General features: G+C 39.6%; 1 protein-coding gene and 2 pseudogenes across 1 annotated transcript; 2 read left to right on the plus strand and 1 right to left on the minus strand.

The window, feature by feature from the left end:
• Positions 1-958: 958 nt before the first annotated feature.
• LOC111565414 (leukocyte elastase inhibitor A-like) lies at positions 959-10546 on the plus strand (annotated as a pseudogene).
• LOC129348047 (leukocyte elastase inhibitor-like) lies at positions 10309-16282 on the minus strand. Its single transcript, XM_055007332.1, has 8 exons — positions 16273-16282; positions 15532-15821; positions 14940-15057; positions 13934-14076; positions 11517-11594; positions 11297-11386; positions 11034-11214; positions 10309-10911 (listed from the first exon to the last, which is right to left on the minus strand). Exons 1-8 carry the CDS (start codon positions 16280-16282, stop codon positions 10691-10693), a joined length of 1131 nt encoding a protein of 376 aa, XP_054863307.1. The 3' UTR covers positions 10309-10690.
• Positions 16283-16578: 296 nt separating this feature from the next.
• On the plus strand, positions 16579-23388 carry LOC129348040 (leukocyte elastase inhibitor B-like; annotated as a pseudogene).
• The last annotated feature ends 404 nt before the right edge of the window (positions 23389-23792 follow it).

Raw genomic sequence — 23792 nt, forward strand, 5'->3', positions numbered from 1 at the left:
ATTCCAGGCTTCTTCATGAAACAGGTATTCAGAACTTCATCTACATAAGACCAGGGCTGTCCAAAGTCTGGCCCGCGGGCCAATTGCAGCCCGCTATCCATTTTTAATTGACTTGCAGCAAATTCCAAAAATATACGGGAATATGGCCCACACATGAAGCTTGACTTGGTGGTATTGCATTTCTTGGTTTTAACTGTAGGTGGAGCTACTGAGTTGAACAAGGCAGTTCTACAAAACAAAATTAGGGAAAGAACAATTTTGCCACAGCAGACCAAAAATGACACAACTAAAGAAACGCAAGATAGCAAGTGAGTGCAGAAAATTCCAGACGCGGTGGGAAAATGAATACTTTATGGAAGTCAAGGGGATATGTGTGTGTGTTTGATTTGTAATGAAAGTATTGCAGTGATGAAACAGTACAATGTACAACGACACTATGAAACCAAACATCAGACCTACATGTATTACACTGGCATGGAACGTGAACAGAAATTTAAGCAGATGACAACTAGCTTGCTAGCTCGACAACAATATTATAGAATATTATATAGAAAATGCCACAATAGCCAGCTATGAGGTAGCTCAACTCATCGCCCAACATGGGAAACCTTTCTCAGATGGTGACTTCATAAAACAGTGCCTCACTAAAGTCACAGGAATAATGTGCCCAGAAAAAAGTCCAGAATTCGACAGCGTTAGCCTATCAAGAAACACAGTTGTGCGGCGAATCGAAGACTTGTCAGCTAACACATAACAACAACTGTCAGACAGAATGTGTGCTTTTGATTTCTACTCCATTGCAAGTGATGAGCACACAGATACCACACAGTTGTTAATTTTTTTGCGGGGAGATGACAATAACTTTTGCATTACGGAGGAGCTGCTTGATCTCAGCAGTCTAAAGACCGCAACAACAGGTAAAGACATTTTTAAAGCTGTGTCAAATGAAATTGACAAGATGGGACTTAAATGGAACAAGCTGTGTGGAGTTACAACAGACGGGGTTCCAGCTATGACAGGCGAGCGCAAAGGAATGGCCTCTATAGTGTGCGCAAAGGTGCAGGAGAGCAGAGGTGAGGCTGTTAAAATGCACTGTAATACAGTGGCTGTATCATCCACCAACAAGCACTCTGAGCCAAGACAGACCAGCTTAGCCATGTGATGAACACTGTTGTGAAAACGATGAACGTAATTCGAGCACGAGGACTCCACCACAGATTATTTCAAACTTTTGTAACTGACGTTGATGCTGAATACAGGGATCTACTCTACCATTCAGAAGAGCGCTGGCTAAGTCGCGGCTCTGTGCTGCAGCGGTTTTATTCTCTGAGATCAGAGATCGACCAGTTTTTGAAAGAAAAGGACCTCTTCAAGAGCTAAGTAACCCTCTATGGTTGGCAGACCTGCCATTTTTAGTTGATCTCACTGATCACCTCAACACACTCAACACAAACCTACAAGGCAAAGACCAATTCATACTGCAGCTTTATGCGCTCACGAAAACATTCTGTGTGACGTTCCGACTCTTTGAGGCACAGTTACACACTTTGAATGTCGCACACTTTCCCACATGGTCCGAAATCAGATCTGCATTTCCAAAGGCCGATCTCTCTGATAAAAAGGGGAAATATGTCTCTGTGATCACATCTCTCATGACAGAATTTTCTTGGCGCTTCCAAGATTTTTCTGCCATTGACATTGAAATCAAGCCGTTTTTGACTCCCTTCATGAAAAATGCAGAAGAAGTGGAAGAGATTCTGCAATTTGAACTTATAGAAATGCAGTGTGAGGATTCTCTGAAGAATCAACATCAACTTCTTTCCTTACTTGACATCTACCTGAGCTTGGAAGAAGCCAAGTTTCCTCTGATGAGACGCTACGCAAAAAGAATGATGAGTCTGCTTGGCTCAACATACGTATGTGAACAAATATTTTCTCTCTTGATGCTGAACAAAGGCAGATTGAGAACCAAAATGACAAACGACCATCTCTGTGACGTCCTTCGCATCTCAACCACCAAACTGACTCCTGACCTGCCAGCCATCCTGCAGGCCAAAGCCTAACTTCATTGTTCCCACTAAGCGCAACTGTCTTCCCATGAGTTCAAAATATATTACATTCCATGTGTTATTAAGCCCTATTACTTAATAAATGTAAGCATTTTATGTCGATAGCATTTTTAAAACAAATATTCGTTGATCTGTTAACAAGCCAAACTTATTTGCAAAACAACCTTGAAATAAATAATTAATTTTTATCCCCACCCTCCTCATACAGGTCTGTCAAGGAGGACCATCATCCAGAAGCAATCAGAGGCAGCTGTTTTGAGAATGAACTGCCAACCTTTTTTTGTTCTAAAAGTAATAGAAATCCCATTCATGAAGAGCAGTGTTGTAGGCTGATTGATTTAGTTTACTTAAATAAACCAGATGAGCGGCCCGGCTGCCCCGTCGGTCGAACTACACAAAAAAGTAGAACCGAACCACTACAAAAGAAAAAAAAAAGACAGGACCTGGTCGGTCTGGTAGGAAGAAAGCCAGTTGTTCAGGAGCGGTCGGTTGGGCTGAACGAAAAGAATAAAAACATGACGTTGTCACGATTATTCAGTGTACTAATAACTTTAGTTAACATGTTAGGTCTTCCGATCTTATCTTTGTTAGCTCTTAAATTTGATTCACACATCCTATTTATCTAATTTTATGACTTGTTCAATCTTAAAATGCCACAACAAGATATATAACAATATATAAATAGAATATATAAACTGTACACAGACCCTTTTAAGGGAGCAGACTGTCTCAAAATCCATGCTGCAGTGCTTACACAGGGGAGCAGAATTTACCGGCAAAGAGAATAGTGCTCCTGGGGTTATGTCAGATGAAGAAGAGGAAGTGGTGGTCTGCTGTGAACATTTCAGGAACAGAGTTCGATATGACACCCCCAATAGCACCTGCAGCCTCAGTTCCTTCCTCATTCACATCCACAAAGGCTTTGTGGGTGACTTTAGACAATACCAGGTCGTTTGCTGAAGACATTCCTGTCAAAAGAGGAACAAGAGTTCAGGCTGTAGTCTCTGTGATGTTATTTTATTTTACCAAATTACGTGAACCAGGAAGTGGAGGAGGGAACACAACTAATGAAGCACTACAAAAGGCTCTTAAGCAAATTATTACACTGCCTGTCCAAAAAATCCACCACCTGGATTTAACTAAATAAATAGGTAAGAGCCTTCAAATGGATAATTACTGCAGGGACGAATATGTTTCAGCAGCAATGACTTATTTAACTGTAGATGAAGCAGCGAGGAGCTTCTTTTGGACGAGCAGTGTATTAACCACCATTGAATAAATATTCTCTGTAATGAATACCAATAGAATAAACAATTTTATAATCACTGTTCTATTAGATGCAGAACAAAGTGTAAATGTACTTAACAGCAAATCAATTTCAGATATGTGACCAATTTGTCATAGTGTTCAGATCGCTTACGAACATGACTAAATACAACATCTTAAGCAGAAAAATGTACAATTTATACTTCATCTACAAATCTGTCAGTTTGAGAGTGACAAGAAGCTCTATTTTTTTAATGCCAGACAAAACAATGTGTACATATGAATTGTGCCTTTGTGCCAACAAAAAGGAAAACTTATTTGAATATTTTTAAATGAACTTCACCTTGTTTATTACTTGTCAATTATCAGGTGAAAAATGATCATTTGATGAATCAGTTTCTTACTGCATGAACACTGTATTTGATGTTTTATTGAGTAACTACTGTGATCTGGATCTAAAAAAGTCCTTTTGATAAAAGTCTAAAAGTTACAGATGTTCACATGGTAATCAATTCAAGCGGAAATTACCAAAAAGAAAAAGACTGTAATCAGATAATGTTGCAATAAGTTTTTCATATTACTCTGTTCTCTTTGTATCAGACACATTGGCCAACACCACCATCTCTCTGGCTCTCTTCAAAAAGCTGAGTGATGATAACCAGACCACAAACATCTTCTTCTCTCCTTTTAGCATCTCTTCAGCCATGGCTATGGTGATGCTGGGAGCCAGAGGCAACACAGCCATTCAAATGTCAGAGGTATAGTTCACACACACACTGAAAATTATAGTTCAGAACAGAGTTCCTGCAGAGTACAGTCATGGGATAGCAGGGTGGGCTGGTTTTGATCTGAACGGCAGCTGCAAAGAACTGTGGATCTAGTTTAACCATAGAAAACTGAAACTTTACTGTATGTATCTGTTTCTGTGTTATCTATTGTGTTGGTATCACTTCAGCATTGAATGTAGTGACAAGTCAGTCTCACAGAAGTTAAACTTCTTCCTGCATTCACTTTGAAAAATATAACAAAAACAGTATACAGGACATGTTGCAAATTAAAAAATTGTTTCCTTTGTGTGTCTTTCTGTAACACCATTCATCTCGGCATACAGACCTTGAAATTCCAGGATTGTCAGGATGATGTCCACACTAGCTTTGGCCAACTGCTGAGTCGTCTCAAGACACCAGGTGCTTCGATTGCTCTCAATGCGGCCAACAGAGTATGGAGAGAAGTCCTACACATTTAAAGAGGTGTGTTCTTTTCATCATGTATGTTGATGTGCGTCTTTATGAGTCTCTCTCTTTCTGTAGTACACTACCAGTCAAAAGTTTGGACACACCTTTCCATTTAATGGTTTTTCTTTATTTTCATGACTATTTACATTGTAGATTCTCACTGAAGGCATCAAAACTATGAATGAACAGATATGAAATTATGTAGCAAACAAAAAAGATTGAAATAAATCAAAACATGTTTTATATTTTAGATTCTTCAAAATAGGGACTCTTTGCTTTGATTACTGCTTTGCACAGTCTTGGCATTCTCTCCATGAGTTTCATGAGGTAGAACCTGAAATGGTTTTCACTTCACAGGCGTGTCTTGTCAAGGTTCATTTGTGGAATTTCTTGCCTTCTAAATGGGGTTGGGACAATCTGCTGTGTTGTACAGAAGTCAGGTTAGTAAACAGTTGACAGCCCTATATGACAACTGTCAGAGTACATATTATGGCAAGAACCAATCAGCTAAGTAAAGAGAAACGACAGTCCATCATTACTTTAGGAACTGAAGGTCAGTCAGGCTGGAAAATTGCAAAAACTTTGAATGTATCCCCAAGTGCAGTTGCAAAAACCATCAAGCACTACAACAAAACTGGCTCACATGAGGACAGGAGGAAAGGAAGACCAAGAATCACCTCTGCTGCTGAGGATAAGTTCATCTGAGTCACCAGCCTCAGAAATCGCAAGTTAACAGCAGCTCAGATTAGAGCCCAGATAAATGCCACAGAGTTCTAGTAGCACACACATCTCTACATCAGCTGTTCAGAGTAGACTGAATCAGGCCTTTATGGTCAAATAGCTGCTAAGAAACCACTACTCAGAAAAAGCAACCAGATTAAAAATTTGTTTGGGCCAAGAAACATGAAGAATGGACATTAGACCAGTGGAAATCTGTGCTTTGGTCTGATGAGTCCATATTTGAAATCTTTGGTTCCACCCCACTGTGTCTTTGTGCGACACAGAAAAGGTGAACTGATGGTCTCTACATGCATGGTTCCCACCATGAAGCATGGAGGAGGAGGTGTGATGGTGTGGGGGTGCTTTGCTGGTGACACTGTTGAAGATTTATTCAAAACTGAAGACACACTGAACCAGCATGACTACCTCAGCATCCTGCAGCAACATGCCATCCCATCCGGTTTTCCTTTAGTTGGACCATCATTTATTTTCAACAGGACAGTGATCCCAAACACATCTCCAGATGTGTAAGGGCTGTTTGACCAAGAAGGAGAGTGATGGATGCTGCGTCAGATGACCTGACCTCCACAGTCACCTGACCTAAACCCAGTCCAGATGGTTTGGGATGAGATGGACCACAGAGTGAAGGCAAAAGGGCCAACAAGTGCTGTTGGAAAACCATTTCAGGTGACTACCTCATGAAGATCACTGAGAGAATGCCAAGAGTGCAAAGCAGTAATCAACGCAAAGGGCGGCTATTTTAAAGAATCTAAAATATAAAACATGTTTTGACTTATTTTCACACTTTTTTGTTTTCTACATAAATTCATTCATAGTTTTGATGTCTTCAGTGTAAATCTACAATGTAAATAGTCGTGAAGATAAAGAAAATCCATTCAATGAGAAGGTGTGTCCAAACTTTTGACTGGTAGTGTACATAAAGTGTGTGTCTTTAAGTTATGTGAGGTGGAGGTGCATGAGAGACTAGGAATACTAAAAAATCTATGAATGTGTGAGTGAACAAGCAGGGAAACAACTACACTGTAATATGTCTAATCTCTATTGAATGAATGAATGAATGAGTGATGATGGACGACTCCTTTAGGATGAATTCATAAATGTGTTGTTTGCGGTTTCAGGATTTCTTAAAACAATCAAGGATGCATTACAATGCAGAGCTGGAGTCAATGGACTTCAAAAACATGTGTGAGCAGTTCAGGGTCAAGATCAACAGCTGGGTGGAGAAGCAGACAAAAGGTGAACCGTACACACTGACACACACCAGTATCTTCAATAGTCTATGAACTTTAATCATTTTTTAATTTATTCTGATTTTTAATGTGAGATTAATCCCATAGTTTATTATAAAGTTTATTGTGGAGTGCAAAATTCTCAAGCTCTGACACTCGTCGCGCTTGGTTTAAAGTCAACAAGGTGAAAGTGCACATGTCTGAGTTTCTGAAACTCACTACAGTATCTGATGACCTGTATGTGAAGGCCTCTGGTACAGTTGAGGATAAGTAGTGTATTACCCTGGTTGGAAGGACTGGATACTGAAAGTAATTTTTAACATGCTTTTGTCAAGCATTGTGAGACAAATGTCTAATAATAGATTCAAATAGATTTCTTGTGTTTATTTACTTTCTTGCAGCCACTCAATCATTTTTAACAATATTGGAATGCAAATATTGCTCAGCACAGGTAAAAAATATGCTTCACACCATTGTATTTCCTCACTATCAAAGAGTGCTTCTTTGGTTTGTCTTCAGACTGACACAAAGCCAGTGATGATGATGAAGAAGACAACTTACTTTCCTCTTGCCTTCATTCCTGAAGTCAACTGCAAGGTAATCAAGTACACAATCCGTCAGTTAATGCATAAATCAGTACATTGACTGAATGTTACTGAGAGACCAGCTGTGATTGTATCATAGACTGTATTTTTGCCAGTATACATATATGTATATATTTATTGTATTGGTTGAAACAGTTCCTAGAGATGCCTTACAAAGGGAAGAAGCTGAGCATGCTCATCTTTTTACCTGAGGTGATAGAGGATGATACAACAGGTCTGGAGAAGGTAGGATACACAAAAACAAATGTTTATTTTTCAATCTGTCTGTCTGGACCCTGAAGTCTTCACAGTCACAGGAGGCCTCCATGACTTAGTGTGCAGTAAGTCCCCACCTGGATTAAAAACAAAAGCATGCACACACACACACACACAAATGCAAATATGAAAACTGACACATCTAACAATTGACATTGTATCCCCCCAGCTGGAGAAACAGCCGACCTATGAGACATTTGTGGAGTGGACTCATCTAGACAGGATGAAAAATATTGAGATTGATGTCAGTCTGCCTCGATTCACGATGGAGGAGACATATGACCTGGAGGAAATCCTGACCAGCATGGGCATGGTGGACGCTTTTGATGTCACAAAGAGCAACTTCTCTGGTGAGACGTATTGAAACCCCACATCAGAAATTTATAAATGACGTACACTCAAAAGAAAATGTGTCAGCAGTGTATGGTTGTTTCTCCTCCAGATCCTTTCAGGCCTTTCTTACCTATCAGTGGCCACTTCTTTGATATTACATAACAGTCTAAAACATGGTGTCAAGAGTAGGTTGACAGCTCTCACTGTAAGCATGCAGGAAATAAATTACTCACAACAGTGACTATTTCTAATAATAAAGAAAAATTCTCTGAAAACAAGAAAAAGACCTGCATTTCCCCTGATTGCTCCATAAGAAGTGGAAGGTTGTGTGACCAGTTTCCTCACAGACTGTTCTCCAGCATGCTTCTATTAGCTCCCCCTGGTCTTTGCTTCTGTGGAAAGGATTTCACAGTCTGTATTTGAAGCAGAGCCTGGCATCTACCTGGCTAATAAAAAGGAAGGGGGAAGTAAAATATGCCTCGTTTGGTTATAGGTATGATTTTATAATGACAACAATGGTGCTCCTTGAAGGTTTTGATGCTCTGTGGGACGTCTGTTCATCAAAACTGGAAACTGATGCCAGTTTGAGGATTGTAAATGTCTTTAATTCCAGAGCTAGAGAAGGGAGATGAAAATCTGCTGGTTCACTGTTTCAAGTCAGTTGTGACTATTTGATCCTAAAGTGTTTTTTTTTGTCTGTGACAGGAATGTCTGAAACCAAAGAGTTGGTGCTGTCAAAAGTCACCCACAAGGCTTTTGTGGAGGTGAATGAGGAAGGAACCGAGGCAGCTGCTGGTTCAGGCAGTTATGTGCTAGCTATGTGTGCACGTCTTTATCCACGTTTCACTGCAGATCACCTCTTCCTGTTCTTCATCCGACATAACAGCTCTATGAGCATCCTCTTTGCTGACCGGTTCTGCTCCCCCTGAGTGGGCACTGTCTCTGGTCAAGGATTTTATTTGATGTCAAAGTGCAAATATAAATGGGCAAGTTTTTCTGTGTGTAATGTTTTCTTTTATTTGATAATTTCTTGTTTCACAGTAAAGTTTGCTCCAAGTTTTTTCTCTCACAGCTGTCCAACATTTCCAAAAGTGGAACCATTAAAGCCCAGAGACCAGTAGAGGGAGCTGCTGCCCTAATGAAGTGTTGATATTAAATATTGTGGGGAGAAAAGCTTCTGCTCTGCATGTTGCTGCAAGCTGAAAGTGAAGATCAAACACGTGTTTTATTGGGAACACCTCAGCTCCAAATGTTGAATGCTTATTGGCTTGCATTTTTACTTCATAGCTTTAAACATTTTCTGACACTGTAACAAATCCAAAGCTTTAAGCGCAGTTTCCCTGTTGAATGATGCCCGAAAGCACAATAATATGTATAATATATGTGTACATATAAGGTAACCTAACAAATTTACCACAAATTTCACAAGCTTTAAATGTATCAACACAATTTTTTTTTTACCCTTTTCTGTGTTTGCCATCGACTCTCCCTAGAAAAAAATAATCATGTTTGTTGATGCTAAAGATGCTAAACCAGTTGTAATGGCACCTAAATCTTCCCATAGACCATGCCAAAATCGATGTACATTTAAAAAAAAATAAAAAGCTTAAATTCCAATACAACTGCTTTGAATCTCTCCTTGAAGCTAGAGTGAATGTAGCCACATGTTCGCAAACCAGTCTTAGAAAGATTTTTTGCAGGGCGGCTAGCTAACGAGATCTGCAAAGAGTAAATTCAGCAATTCATCACCAAAATTGTCACACAAATTTTTCTCAGGCCTCCTAAGGGAACTTGGCTGATTGGTACAGTCTTATTTCTCCGACTAGACTCAGTCCCAAATGCTTGATGACAGTGATTATATATGATAGTTACATGTGAACTATGTTTTCACGACAATGTCTCGTTTTGCCTCTTAGTATTTCACTCAACATTTACTGGACAGAAGATAGAAACATGTTTGGAAGATTAATTCCTGTATTCATTAATAAACAAATATGTGTTTTCCAAGGCATATCTATTTCATACTGTTAACTTTATAAAAATATTCACATTCATTCAGATGATCCAGAATGTTGTTGTCAGTCTTGTAACAAGAACCAGTAAAGCTCAGCATATACCTCTAGTTTGATAAAGGTTAAAACTGAACAGTTTAGGTCCAGTATGAACCTTGCAGTCCTCTCGAGTGAGTTGGTTCTGGGTTAATGTCCTGAGCCAAAACTAAATATGGTGAAGCTGCCTTTAGCTTTCATTTATACAAAACGTGGGAGAAAAAAGGTGAGAAACCTTTGAAACAATGCTGACAGTTTTTAAATCTAAGTAAAGTCCTAGTTTTTAACCATTGCTTTTAATTACTTGTCTCTTAAATCCAATGTATTTGTTAGTATGTTTGATTCTGTGTGCTTTTGCTTGTTTGAATTGTGTTAACTCTGGGTAGCCTTTGGGTATGAAATGTACTATATAAATACATTTGCCATGCATTGCCTCATTGACACAGCTCTTCAGACTTTTCACTACCTTTGCATGAGCACTGACAACGAAAAATGACTCATTTTTGTAACGATAAAACAAGACAGAGCGCTTTCAACCAACACTCCTTTATTGCATTTTTATGGACATAGCAATAGTCTGGATTCACTGGCTGACAAAATCTTCTTGAGATACTTCAATGCAGGTACGAAAGCAACAAAAGACAGGCACAAGGGCGTGACATGGAATTTTGACAACTGGTCAAAAACTGTAAAACAACCGTGTTTTTATAACACTGACTGTCATGAGCAAAAGACACAGGAGTTTTCACTAAATGCCATCCATCACTATAAAATACACCTGCACTGTAGTCAGTCCAGAGAATTTGAGCTGATACAGACAGATGTACAATAATATATAAATTGAATATATAAACTGGACACAGACACGTTTTAAGGAAGCAGGAAGCCGCAAAATTTATGCTGCAGTGCTCACATAGGGGAGCAGAATTTACCGGCAAAGAGAATAGTGCTGCTGGGGTTATGTCGGATGAAGAAGAGGAAGGGGTGGTCTGCTGTGAACATTTCAGGAAGAGACAAGGTTGATACGACACCCCCAGTGGCAGCTGCAGCCTCAGTTCCTTCCTCGTTCACATCCACAAAGGCTTTGTGGACGACTTTAGACAGTACCAGGTCGTTTGCTGAAGACATTCCTGTCAAAAGAGGAGAAAGAGCCCAGGTTGTAGTTTCTGTGATGTTATTTCATTTGCCTGGTGTGATATGTGGTGCTCTTAGAATAATTATGCAGCTTTTACGTTTGTTTCAAATGTCTCACCAGAGAAGTCACTCTTTGCAGTGTCAAAGGCATCCACCATGCCCATGCTGACCAGGACATCCTTCATGTCGTACTTCTCCTCCAACTTGAATCGAGGCAGGCTCACCTGGACCTCAATTTCATTCTTCGTGACTGGACTAGTCCACTCCACAAACTTCTCATAGGTCAGCTTGCTCTCAAGCTAGTGTGGACACAATGTCACTCATCAGTTTGTTTAAATCAGTGTTGTCCAGTTGTTTACTGTGTGTGTGTATGTGTCCTACCTTCTCCAAACCTGTTGAATCATCCTCTATCTGATCAGGCAGGAAGATGAGCATGCTGAGGTCCTTTCCTTTGTAGGGCATCTCAAGCACCTGCCCAGAAACATTAGGTGTTTGATTTCATTTCAATTAAAGACAATTTGAATTCTTCATCCAGTAAAACAGGTTGATGTTTGTAAGAAGAAAACCCCTTGTATATTATATGTATTATATTGGACGTTACCCGACAGTTGAGCTCTGGAATGACAGCGACAGGAAATGTACTGGTCAGCCGCATCATCTTCACCTCCTTAGTATCATTCTAAAAAGAAAGAACAAATAGTTTCCTGGTTAAATCGGACACCCCTTCATACTCATGTATAATACATTCAAAGCGTTTTGTATTCTGTCTTCTGCCCACATCACTGCATGTGTCCTTGTTTCATAGTTAAATCCGATTTCTGACATAAAATTCACACTACAGCTCTCACCTACAGTGCCTTGCAAAAATATTCACCCCCTTTGACTTCTCACTTATTTTGTTACATTGCAACATCTAATTTTGAAGGAATTTTTATCTGAATTTTATTTGATGGATCTGTACAAACTAGTCTACGTTTTGAAGTGAAATGAGGAACATATTCGTGAAAAAAATTTTTTTTTAAATAAAAAACTGATAATTGGCATATGTATTCAGCTCCTTTGTTATGAAGCCCCTTAAAAGCTCTGGTGCAACCAGTTACTTCAGAAGTCACATAATTAGTGAAATGAAGTCCACCTGTGTGCAATCTAAGTGTCATATGATCTGTCAGCTTTTCTGAAAGGCCCCAGAGGCTGCAACACCTAAGCAAGAGGCACCTCTAACCAAACAATGAGGGCCAAGGAACTCTCTAAACAAGTCAGGGACAAAGTTTTTGAGAAGTACAGATCAGGGTTGGGTTATAAAAAAGAGCACCATTAAATCCATCATAATCAAATGGAAAGAACATGACACCCCATAAACCTGCCAAGAGAGGGCAGCCCAGCAAAATTCATGGACCAAGCAAGGACAGCATTAATCAGAGAGGCAGCACAGAGAGCAAAGGTAACCCTGGAGGAGCTGCAGAGTTCCACAGCAGAGACTGGAGTATCTGTCCGTAGGACCACAATAAGCCGTACACTCCGTAGAGCTGGACCTTATGGAAGAGTGATCAGAAGGAAGCCATTACTTTCAGCTACAAATAAGAAGCCATGTTTTGAGTTTGCAAAAAGGCATGTGGGAGACTCCCAAAATGTATGGAGGAAGGTGCTCTGGTCAGAAGAGACTAAAATTTAACTTTACATCTGGCGCACACCCAACACATCTCATCAACCCTAGAACATCTTCCCCACTGTGAAACATGGTGGTGGTAGCATCATGCTTTGGGGATGTTTTTCAACAGTAGGGACAGGGAAATTGGTCTAAGTTGAGGGAAAGATGGATGGTGCTGAATATAGGGATGTTCTTGAGCAAAACCTGCACCAGTCTGTAAGAGATCTGAAACTAGGATGGAGGTTCACCTTCCAGCAGGACAATGATCAATCCAATTGAGAATCTCTGTTCAGACTTAAAGATTGCTGTTCACAAGTGCAAACCATCAAACTCGAAGGAGCTGGAACAGTTTTCCCTTGTGGAATGGGCAAAAATTCCATTGGCAAGATGTGGCAAGCTCATAGAGACCTATCAAAAACGACTTGCAGCTGTGATTACCGCAAAAGATGGCTCTACAAAGTACTGACTTTAGGGGGGTGAATAGTTATGCACATTGATGTCTGTTATTTTGTCCTATTTTTTGTTTGCTTCACAGTAAAAAAAAAATCACATCTTCAAGGTTGTAGGCATGTTCTGTAAATTAAACAGTGCAAACCCTCAAACATCCATCCATCCATCCATCCATTATCTATACACCGCTTAATCCTCACTAGGGTCATGGGGGGGCTGGAGCCTATCCCAGCTGACTCGGGTGAAGGCAGGGGACACCCTAGACAGGTCACCAGTCTGTCGCAGGGCTACATACAGAGACAAACAATCACTCACACATTCACACCTACGGGCAATTTAGAGTAATCAATTAACCTCAGCATATTTTTGGACTGTGGGAGGAAGCCGGAGTACCCGGAGAAAACCCACGCATGCACAGGGAGAACATGCAAACTCCATGCAGAAAGATCCCGGGAAAGCCGGGACGCGAACCAGGGACCTTCTTGCTGTAAGGCGAAAGTGCTAACCACTACCCCACTGTGCAGCCCCAACCCTCAAACAATCCATTTTAATTCCAGGTTGTGAGGCAACAAAACACAAAAAATGTCAAGAGGTGTGAATACTTTTGCAAGTCACTGCACATTGATCCTTATATATTTATCTTTAGTGTTTTTTGATCCTAGTGAAACTTTCCATCTGAGGAAACAACTAAGACTAATGAATCACTTTCTGAGAAACAAAGAAAGGGCAGGTCCCCAGACTGCTACGCAATACTGGTGTGTGTTTGCACACTTTCTCACACATTACAGGTGTGGACAGGTGTGACCCTAATGAGGATTAAGTGGTGTATAGATAATGGATGGATAATCTGGTCAGAAACCCAGATAGCTGCTTTTGTTCATCAGTATTTTCCATCCAGTGCTGCCTGTGTGCAGTGTTACCTTGTTTATTTTAAAGGCTGCATCAGCAGTATCCTTCTCGTTGAACTTCTGGTTCCAGTTGCCTTTAAAGTAGATGGCATTGACCAGTACCAGCCTGGTCAGACCGTCCACCGCGTTCTTCCCCAGCAAGTCCTTGATTTTACCTGGTGAACAGAAATGCCCACAGACATCATCATCATTATCAACAGAGCTGCACTGAAACAAGTTGCAGTACAAGCCCCTCCAAAGTAAAACAAGAGGCGAATGACATTTGGGAGATGACGTAAAAAGTTTTAAAAGACATACTGGAAACCACTGTGGGGAATAAAACGGCCCTATATTACTCGGGGTAAGTCCCTACATCCTATTATTTTTAATCTGAAATTATCTTACTCATACATACTATGCTGCACTGTGGCTCAGATGGGGATAGATGGTGAATATGTTAAGCAGCAAAACCTTACAGGCCTTAAAAGACATTTCAAAATCACTTCTGAACACATATGTAACCTGGAAATGCAGCACCATGAATTGTTGAACTCTCTTGATGGATCTTGTAGAGTTGGGCTGCTACTTTCTAAAGTAGTTAGACTGATTTAAATATATTCACCCAAACAAGGTACAACCCCAGGATTTTGTCACTTCATAGTGGATGTAAATTTACCTGAGAACTGGAAAAACTGTAAATAGAAAAAAATATTATTCCTGGACTGATCTCTCAGAATTCACTTTGAAGATGATTTTTGGTTAGATGTGTATGAAGAAAACTGGTTTGCAACAGAACACATAAATGCCAACCAAAGGTTTATGACCCAATTTTAGAGAAAGTAATTTCTTAAATAGGGCAAATCACTGAAATTACATTTCTATATTACTACACTGTTTTTCCAGCTACATTGTGGTGACAAACTTGATCTGATCATGTTCAGAGGCAACCTTTTCTGAGTGAATGAAGTGCTAACAGAGAGGTTTTGGAGTTGGTCTCAGATTTACACACTGTGGAGTGAATGCTAATTCTGATACCCACCTTGTGTCTGCTTCTCCACCCATTCACTGATGTTGACCCTGACCTCCTCTGCGCTGCTTTTGAAGTCCACTGACTCAAGCTCAGCTTTGTATTCCTTTTTGATGTCTGCTAAAAACTCCTGAAATCATAAAAAACACATTAAAATATTCACACCATGATTAAATACTGATTTTAACACATTCACAAGCAGAAGGGACTCCATCTTGATGCAGCTCAGTTGTATGTTGACATGTTTTCAGTTGTTTGATTATAGGATGGAATTAATGATCCTATAACAGCATAGTCCAAGAATGTTGGGTTTCTTTTTTTATCTAAAGCATCAGAAACTTCTCCTGAAGGCATCCTGGGTTTTTCCACCGTAGGTTTTGTTATACTCCTAGTTGCTGTATGTATTTCTGTCATTTACATCGATGGATCTCAATGCTTTTCCCTGTCTTCTATGCAAATGAATGGATGTGAAAACCTTGAGTGAGGAAGGATCCAGATAACTGTGAATAATGCCACAACATTTACAGCTTTGAGATTAAGCAAAGGTTGCAGTGTATTTATCTACACACCAAAGCACAGAGCTGCAGTCCACTCACATACACACCTCAATAAACTGGTAAGACTTCTCCCCATACAGCCTGTTGGCAAGACTGAGGGCATACGGAGCATCGTTCTTGTTGAGTTCACTCAGCAGTTTGCTGAAGTCGGCGTGGACATCGACAGGCTTGTTGAGCTCACACTGGGGCTGGGAGTCATTGCTGCTGACATCATCAATCTTACTGGCATCATCATCAGTCTTATTGGCATCATCAGTCTTGTCTTTCAGGATCTGTGAACAGCCAGAGAAGACTTGTGTTATAAAGACACACTGAGCCAGAGACAAATGAAATATGACTTTATATAATAGTGATATGGATTATTTGAGTTGGGGGGGATTTAGCTGTTAAATGATCAGAACAGAAACCAAAATCATCAATAACCCTCTTACATTTTTCATGTTTATGTCATCGATTTTGTATGTTGAGTCATCGAACACTGCAGTATTAAGGTGGAAATGCTCAGCTGTGATGTTGACTGCTTATGTTTCTTATGATAAATCTTTTGCATAATAAAATCACCATATGGACATGTATGAGGTTAAAAAAAAAGATTTTCACAGATCTTCACTTTAAGTGAAAAATTTTAAAGATCTAGGCAGTTTTTAATGCTGACATCAGTCAATTAATTTTATATATATATATATATATATATTTTTTTTTTTAAATTACATTTTTGTTACAGGATCTTTATGTTATTTCTATATATATTACTGTGCTACTGTGTACGCACTTTCAATGTCGCACACTTTCCCACATGGTCCGAAATCAGATCTGCATTTCCAAAGGCCGATCTCTCTGATAAAAAGGGGAAATATGTCTCTGTGATCACATCTCTCATGACAGAATTTTCTTGGCGCTTCCAAGATTTTTCTGCCATTGACATTGAAATCAAGCTGTTTGTGACTCCCTTCATGAAAAATGCAGAAGAAGTGGAAGAGATTCTGCAATTTGAACTTATAGAAATGCAGTGTGAGGATTCTCTGAAGAATCAACATCAACTTCTTTCCTTACTTGACATCTACCTGAGCTTGGAAGAAGCCAAGTTTCCTCTGATGAGACGCTAAGCAAAAAGAATGATGAGTCTGCTTGGCTCAACATACGTATGTGAACAAATATTTTCTCTGTTGATGCTGAACAAAGGCAGATTGAGAACCAAAATGACAAACGACCATCTCTGTGACGTCCTTCGCATCTCAACCACCAAACTGACTCCTGACCTGCCAGCCATCCTGCAGGCCAAAGCCTAACTTCATTGTTCCCACTAAGCGCAACTGTCTTCCCATGAGTTCAAAATATATTACATTCCATGTGTTATTAAGCCCTATTACTTAATAAATGTAAGCATTTTATGTCGATAGCATTTTTAAAACAAATATTAGTTGATCTGTTAACAAGCCAAACTTATTTGCAAAACAACCTTGAAATAAATAATTAATTTTTATCCCCACCCTCCTCATACAGGTCTGTCAAGGAGGACCATCATCCAGAAGCAATCAGAGGCAGCTGTTTTGAGAATGAACTGCCAACCTTTTTTTGTTCTAAAAATAATAGAAATCCCATTCATGAAGAGCAGTGTTCTAGGCTGATTGATTTAGTTTACTTAAATAAACCAGGTGAGCGGCTCGGCTGCCCCGTCGGTCGAACTACACAAAAAAGTAGAACCGAACCACTACAAAAAAAAAAAAAAAAAAAAAAAGACAGGACCTGGTCGGTCTGGTAGGAAGAAAGCCAGTTGTTCAGGAGCGGTCAGTTGGGCTGAACGAAAAGAATAAAAACATGACATTGTCACGATTATTCAGTGTACTAATAACTTTAGTTAACATGTCAGGTCTTCCGATCTTATCTTTGTTAGCTCTTAAATTTGATTCACACATCCTATTTATTTAATTTTATGACTTGTTCAATCTTAAAATGCCACAACAAGATATATAACAATATATAAATAGAATATATAAACTGTACACAGACCCTTTTAAGAGGGCAGACTGTCTCAAAATCCATGCTGCAGTGCTTACACAGGGGAGCAGAATTTACCGGCAAAGAGAATAGTGCTGCTAGGGTTATGTCAGATGAAGAAGAGGAAGTGGTGGTCTGCTGAGAACATTTCAGGAACAGAGTTCGATATGACACCCCCAGTAGCAGCTGCAGCCTCAGTTTCTTCCTCATTCACATCCACAAAGGCTTTGTGGGCGACTTTAGACAATACCAGGTCGTTTGCTGAAGACATTCCTGTCAAAAGAGGAACAAGAGTTCAGGCTGTAGTCTCTGTGATGTTATTTTATTTTACCAAATTACGTGAACCAGGAAGCGGAGGAGGGAACGGAACTAATGAAGCACTAGAAAAGGCTCTTAAGCAAATTATTACACTACCTGTCCAAAAAATCCACCACCTGGATTTAACTAAATAAATAGGTAAGAGCCTTCAAATGGATAATTACTGCAGGGACGAATATGTTTCAGCAGCAATGACTTATTTAACTGTAGATGATGCAGCGAGGAGCTTCTTTTGGATGGGCAGTGTATTAACCACCATTGAATAAATATTCTCTGTAATGAATACCAATAGAATAAACAATTTTATAATCTCTGTTCTATTAGGTGCAGAACCCACAGTGTAAATGTACTTAACAGCAAATCAATTTCAGATATGTGACCAATTTGTCATAGTGTTCAGATCGCTTACGAACATGACTAAATACAACATCTTAAGAAGAAAAATGTACAATTTATACTTCATCTACAAATCTGTCAGTTTGAGAGTGACAAGAAGCTCTATTTTTTTAATGCCAGACAAAACAATGTGTACATATGAATTGTGCCTTTGTGCCAATAAAAAGGAAAACTTATTTGAATATTTTTAAATGAACTTCACCTTGTTTATTACTTGTCAATTATCAGGTGAAAAATGATCATTTGATGAATCAGTTTCTTACTGCATGAACACTGTAGTTGATGTTTTATTGAGTAACTACTGTGATCTGGATCTAAAAAAGTCCTTTTGATAAAAGTCTAAAAGTTACAGATGTTCACATGGTAATCAATTCAAGCGGAAATTACCAAAAAGAAAAAGACTAATCAGATAATGTTGCAATAAGTTTTTCATATTTAATTTTTCTCTTTTATCAGACACATTGGCCAACACCACCATCTCTCTGGCTCTCTTCAAAAAGCTGAGTGATGATAACCAGACCACAAACATCTTCTTCTCTCTCTTTGCATCTCTTCAGCCATGGCTATGGTGATGCTGGGAGCCAGAGGCAACACAGCCATTCAAATGTCAGAGGTATAGTTCACACACACACTGAAAATTATAGTTCAGAACAGAGTTCCTGCAGAGTACAGTCATGGGATAGCAGGGTGGGCTGGTTTTGATCTGAACGGCAGCTGCAAAGAACTGTGGATCTAGTTTAACCATAGAAAACTGAAACTTTACTGTATGTATCTGTTTCTGTGTTATCTATTGTGTTGGTATCACTTCAGCATTGAATGTAGTGACAAGTCAGTCTCACAGAAGTTAAACTTCCTGCATTCACTTTGAAAAATATAACAAAAACAGTATACAGGACATGTTGCAAATTAAAAATTGTTTCCTTTGTGTGTCTTTCTGTAACACCATTCATCTCGGCATACAGACCTTGAAATTCCAGGATTGTCAGGATGATGTCCACACTAGCTTTGGCCAACTGCTGAGTCGTCTCAAGACACCAGGTGCTTCGATTGCTCTCAATGCTGCCAACAGAGTATGGAGAGAAGTCCTACACATTTAAAGAGGTGTGTTCTTTTCATCATGTATGTTGATGTGCGTCTTTATGAGTCTCTCTCTTTCTGTAGTACACTACCAGTCAAAAGTTTGGACACACCTTTCCATTTAATGGTTTTTTTTATTTTCATGACTATTTACATTGTAGATTCTCACTGAAGGCATCAAAACTATGAATGAACAGATATGAAATTATGTAGCAAACAAAAAAGATTGAAATAAATCAAAACATGTTTTATATTTTAGATTCTTCAAAAAGGGACTCTGCTTTGATTACTGCTTTGCTTTGATTCTCTTGCACATCTGTTTGGCATTCTCTCCATGAGTTTCATGAGGTAGAACCTGAAATGGTTTTCACTTCACAGGCGTGTCTTGTCAAGGTTCATTTGTGGAATTTCTTGCCTTCTAAATGGGGTTGGGACAATCTGCTGTGTTGTACAGAAGTCAGGTTAGTAAACAGTTGACAGCCCTATATGACAACTGTCAGAGTACATATTATAGCAAGAACCAATCAGCTAAGTAAAGAGAAACGACAGTCCATCATTACTTTAGGAACTGAAGGTCAGTCAGGCTGGAAAATTGCAAAAACTTTGAATGTATCCCCAAGTGCAGTCGCAAAAACCATCAAGGCTACAACAAAACTGGCTCACATGAGGACAGGAGGAAAGGAAGACCAAGAATCACCTCTGCTGCTGAGGATAAGTTCATCTGAGTCACCAGCCTCAGAAATGGCAAGTTAACAGCAGCTCAGATTAGAGCCCAGATAAATGCCACAGAGGTCTAGTAGCAACACATCTCTACATCAGCTGTTCAGAGTAGACTGAATCAGGCCTTTATGGTCAAATAGCTGCTAAGAAACCACTACTCAGAAAAAGCAACCAGATTAAAAATTTGTTTGGGCCAAGAAACATGAAGAATGGACATTAGACCAGTGGAAATCTGTGCTTTGGTCTGATGAGTCCATATTTGAAATCTTTGGTTCCACCCGCTGTGTCTTTGTGCGACACAGAAAAGGTGAACAGATGATCTCTACATGCATGGTTCCCACCATGAAGCATGGAGGAGGAGGTGTGATGGTGTGGGGGTGCTTTGCTGGTGACACTGTTGAAGATTTATTCAAAACTGAAGCACACTGAACCAGCATGACTACCTCAGCATCCTGCAGCAACATGCCATCCCATCCGGTTTTCCTTTAGTTGGACCATCATTTATTTTTCAACAGGACAGTGATCCCAAACACATCTCCAGATGTGTAAGGGCTGTTTGACCAAGAAGGAGAGTGATGGATGCTGCTTAGGTCACATGACCTGGCCTCCACAGTCACCTGACCTAAACCCAGTCCACATGGTTTGGGATGAGATGGACTGCAGAGTGAAGGCAAAAGGGCCAACAAGTGCTGTTGGAAAACCATTTCAGGTGACTACCTCATGAAGCTCATGAGAGAATGCCAAGAGTGCAAAGCAGTAATCAACGCAAAGGGCGGCTATTTTAAAGAATCTAAAATATAAAACATGTTTTGACTTATTTTCACACTTTTTTGTTTTCTACATAAATTCATTCATAGTTTTGATGTTTTCTTCAGTGTAAATCTACAATGTAAATAGTCGTGAAGATAAAGAAAATCCATTCAATGAGAAGGTGTGTCCAAATTTTTCACTGGTAGTGTACATAAAGTGTGTGTCTTTAAGTTATGTGAGGTGGAGGTGCATGAGAGACTAGGAACACTAAAAAATCTATGAATGTGTGAGTGAACAAGCAGGGAAACAACTACACTGTAATATGTCTAATTCTATTGAATGAATAAAATGAGTGATGATGGACGACTCCTTTAGGATGAATTCATAAATGTGTTGTTTGCGGTTTCAGGATTTCTTAAAACAATCAAGGATGCATTACAATGCAGAGCTGGAGTCAATGGACTTCAAAAACATGTGTGAGCAGTTCAGGGTCAAGATCAACAGCTGGGTGGAGAAGCAGACAAAAGGTGAACCGTACACACTGACACACACCAGTATCTTCAATAGTCTATGAACTTCAATCATTTTTTAATTTATTCTGATTTTTAATGTGAGATTAATCCCATAGTTTATTATAAAGTTTATTGTGGAGTGCAAAATTCTCAAGCTCTGACACTCGTCGCGCTTGGTTTAAAGTCAACAAGGTGAAGTGCACATGTCTGAGTTTCTGAAACTCACTACAGTATCTGATGACCTGTATGTGAAGGCCTCTGGTACAGTTGAGGATAAGTAGTGTATTACCCTGTTGGAAGGACTGGATACTGAAAGTAATTTTTAACATGCTTTTGTCAAGCATTGTGAGACAAATGTCTAATAATAGATTCAAATAGATTTCTTGTGTTTATTTACTTTCTTGCAGCCACTCATCATTTTTAACAATATTGGAATGCAAATATTGCTCAGCACAGGTAAAAAATATATGCTTCACACACCATTTTGTAATTTCCTCACTATCAAAGAGTGCTTCTTTGGTTTGTCTTCAGACTGACACAAAGCCAGTGATGATGATGAAGAAGACAACTTACTTTCCTCTTGCCTTCATTCCTGAAGTCAACTGCAAGGTAATCAAGTACACAATCCGTCAGTTTAATGCATAAATCAGTACATTGACTGAATGTTACTGAGAGACCAGCTGTGATTGTATCATAGACTGTATTTTTGCCAGTATACATATATGTATATATTTATTGTATTGGTTGAAACAGTTCCTAGAGATGCCTTACAAAGGGAAGAAGCTGAGCATGCTCATCTTTTTACTGAGGTGATAGAGGATGATACAACAGGTCTGGAGAAGGTAGGATACACAAAAACAAATGTTTATTTTTCAATCTGTCTGTCTGGACCCTGAAGTCTTCACAGTCACAGGAGGCCTCCATGACTTAGTGTAGTAAGTCCCCACCTGGATTAAAAACAAAAGCATGCACACACACACACACACACAAATGCAAATATGAAAACTGACACATCTAACAATTGACATTGTATCCCCCCAGCTGGAGAAACAGCCGACCTATGAGACATTTGTGGAGTGGACTCATCCAGACAGGATGAAAAATATTGAGATTGATGTCAGTCTGCCTCGATTCACGATGGAGGAGACATATGACCTGGAGGAAATCCTGACCAGCATGGGCATGGTGGACGCTTTTGATGTCACAAAGAGCAACTTTCTGGTGAGACGTATTGAAACCCCACATCAGAAATTTATAAATGACGTACACTCAAAAGAAAATGTGTCAGCAGTGTATGGTTGTTTCTCCTCCAGATCCTTTCAGGCCTTTCTTACCTATCAGTGGCCACTTCTTTGATATTACATAACAGTCTAAAACATGGTGTCAAGAGTAGGTTGACAGCTCTCACTGTAAGCATGCAGGAAATAAATTACTCACAACAGTGACTATTTCTAATAATAAAGAAAAATTCTCTGAAAACAAGAAAAAGACCTGCATTTCCCCTGATTGCTCCATAAGAAGTGGAAGGTTGTGTGACCAGTTTCCTCACAGACTGTTCTCCAGCATGCTTCTATTAGCTCCCCCTGGTCTTTGCTTCTGTGGAAAGGATTTCACAGTCTGTATTTGAAGCAGAGCCTGGCATCTACCTGGCTAATAAAAAGGAAGGGGGAAGTAAAATATGCCTCGTTTGGTTATAGGTATGATTTTATAATGACAACAATGGTGCTCCTTGAAGGTTTTGATGCTCTGTGGGACGTCTGTTCATCAAAACTGGAAACTGATGCCAGTTTGAGGATTGTAAATGTCTTTAATTCCAGAGCTAGAGAAGGGAGATGAAAATCTGCTGGTTCACTGTTTCAAGTCAGTTGTGACTATTTGATCCTAAAGTGTTTTTTTTTGTCTGTGACAGGAATGTCTGAAACCAAAGAGTTGGTGCTGTCAAAAGTCACCCACAAGGCTTTTGTGGAGGTGAATGAGGAAGGAACCGAGGCAGCTGCTGGTTCAGGCAGTTATATCTAGCTAGTGTGCACGTCTTTATCCACGTTTTCAACTGCAGATCACCTCTTCCTGTTCTTCATCCGACATAACAGCTCTATGAGCATCCTCTTTGCTGACCGGTTCTGCTCCCCCTGAGTGGGGCACTGTCTCTGGTCAAGGATTTATATTTGAATGTCAAAGTGCAAATATAAATGGGCAAGTTTTTCTGTGTGTAATGTTTTCTTTTATTTGATAATTTCTTGTTTCACAGTAAAGTTTGCTCCAAGTTTTTTCTCTCACAGCTGTTCCAACATTTCCAAAAAGTGGAACCATTAAAGCCCAGAGACCAGTAGAGGGAGCTGCTTGCCCTAATGAAGTGTTGATATTAAATATTGTGGGGGAGAAAAGCTTCTGCTCTGCATGTTGCTGCAAGCTGAAAGTGAAGATCAAACACGTGTTTTATTGGGAACACCTCAGCTCCAAATGTTTGAATGCTTATTGGCTTGCATTTTTACTTCATAGCTTTAAACATTTTCTGACACTGTAACAAATCCAAAGCT

The sequence above is a fragment of the Amphiprion ocellaris genome, chromosome 22 (assembly GCF_022539595.1).
Source record: "Amphiprion ocellaris isolate individual 3 ecotype Okinawa chromosome 22, ASM2253959v1, whole genome shotgun sequence".
Taxonomy (NCBI): domain Eukaryota; kingdom Metazoa; phylum Chordata; class Actinopteri; family Pomacentridae; genus Amphiprion; species Amphiprion ocellaris.

Bases quoted from the DNA above. Each gene is read 5' to 3' on its own strand.
- LOC129348047 (XM_055007332.1), bottom strand. The intron at 14,077-14,939 runs GTGGGTATCAGA...TCTGTTCACCAG, and splicing joins GGTGGAGAAGCAGACACAAG to GTAAAATCAAGGACTTGCTG. The intron at 11,595-13,933 runs GTAACACTGCAC...CTTTCTTTTTAG, and splicing joins CAGCCTTTAAAATAAACAAG to AATGATACTAAGGAGGTGAA.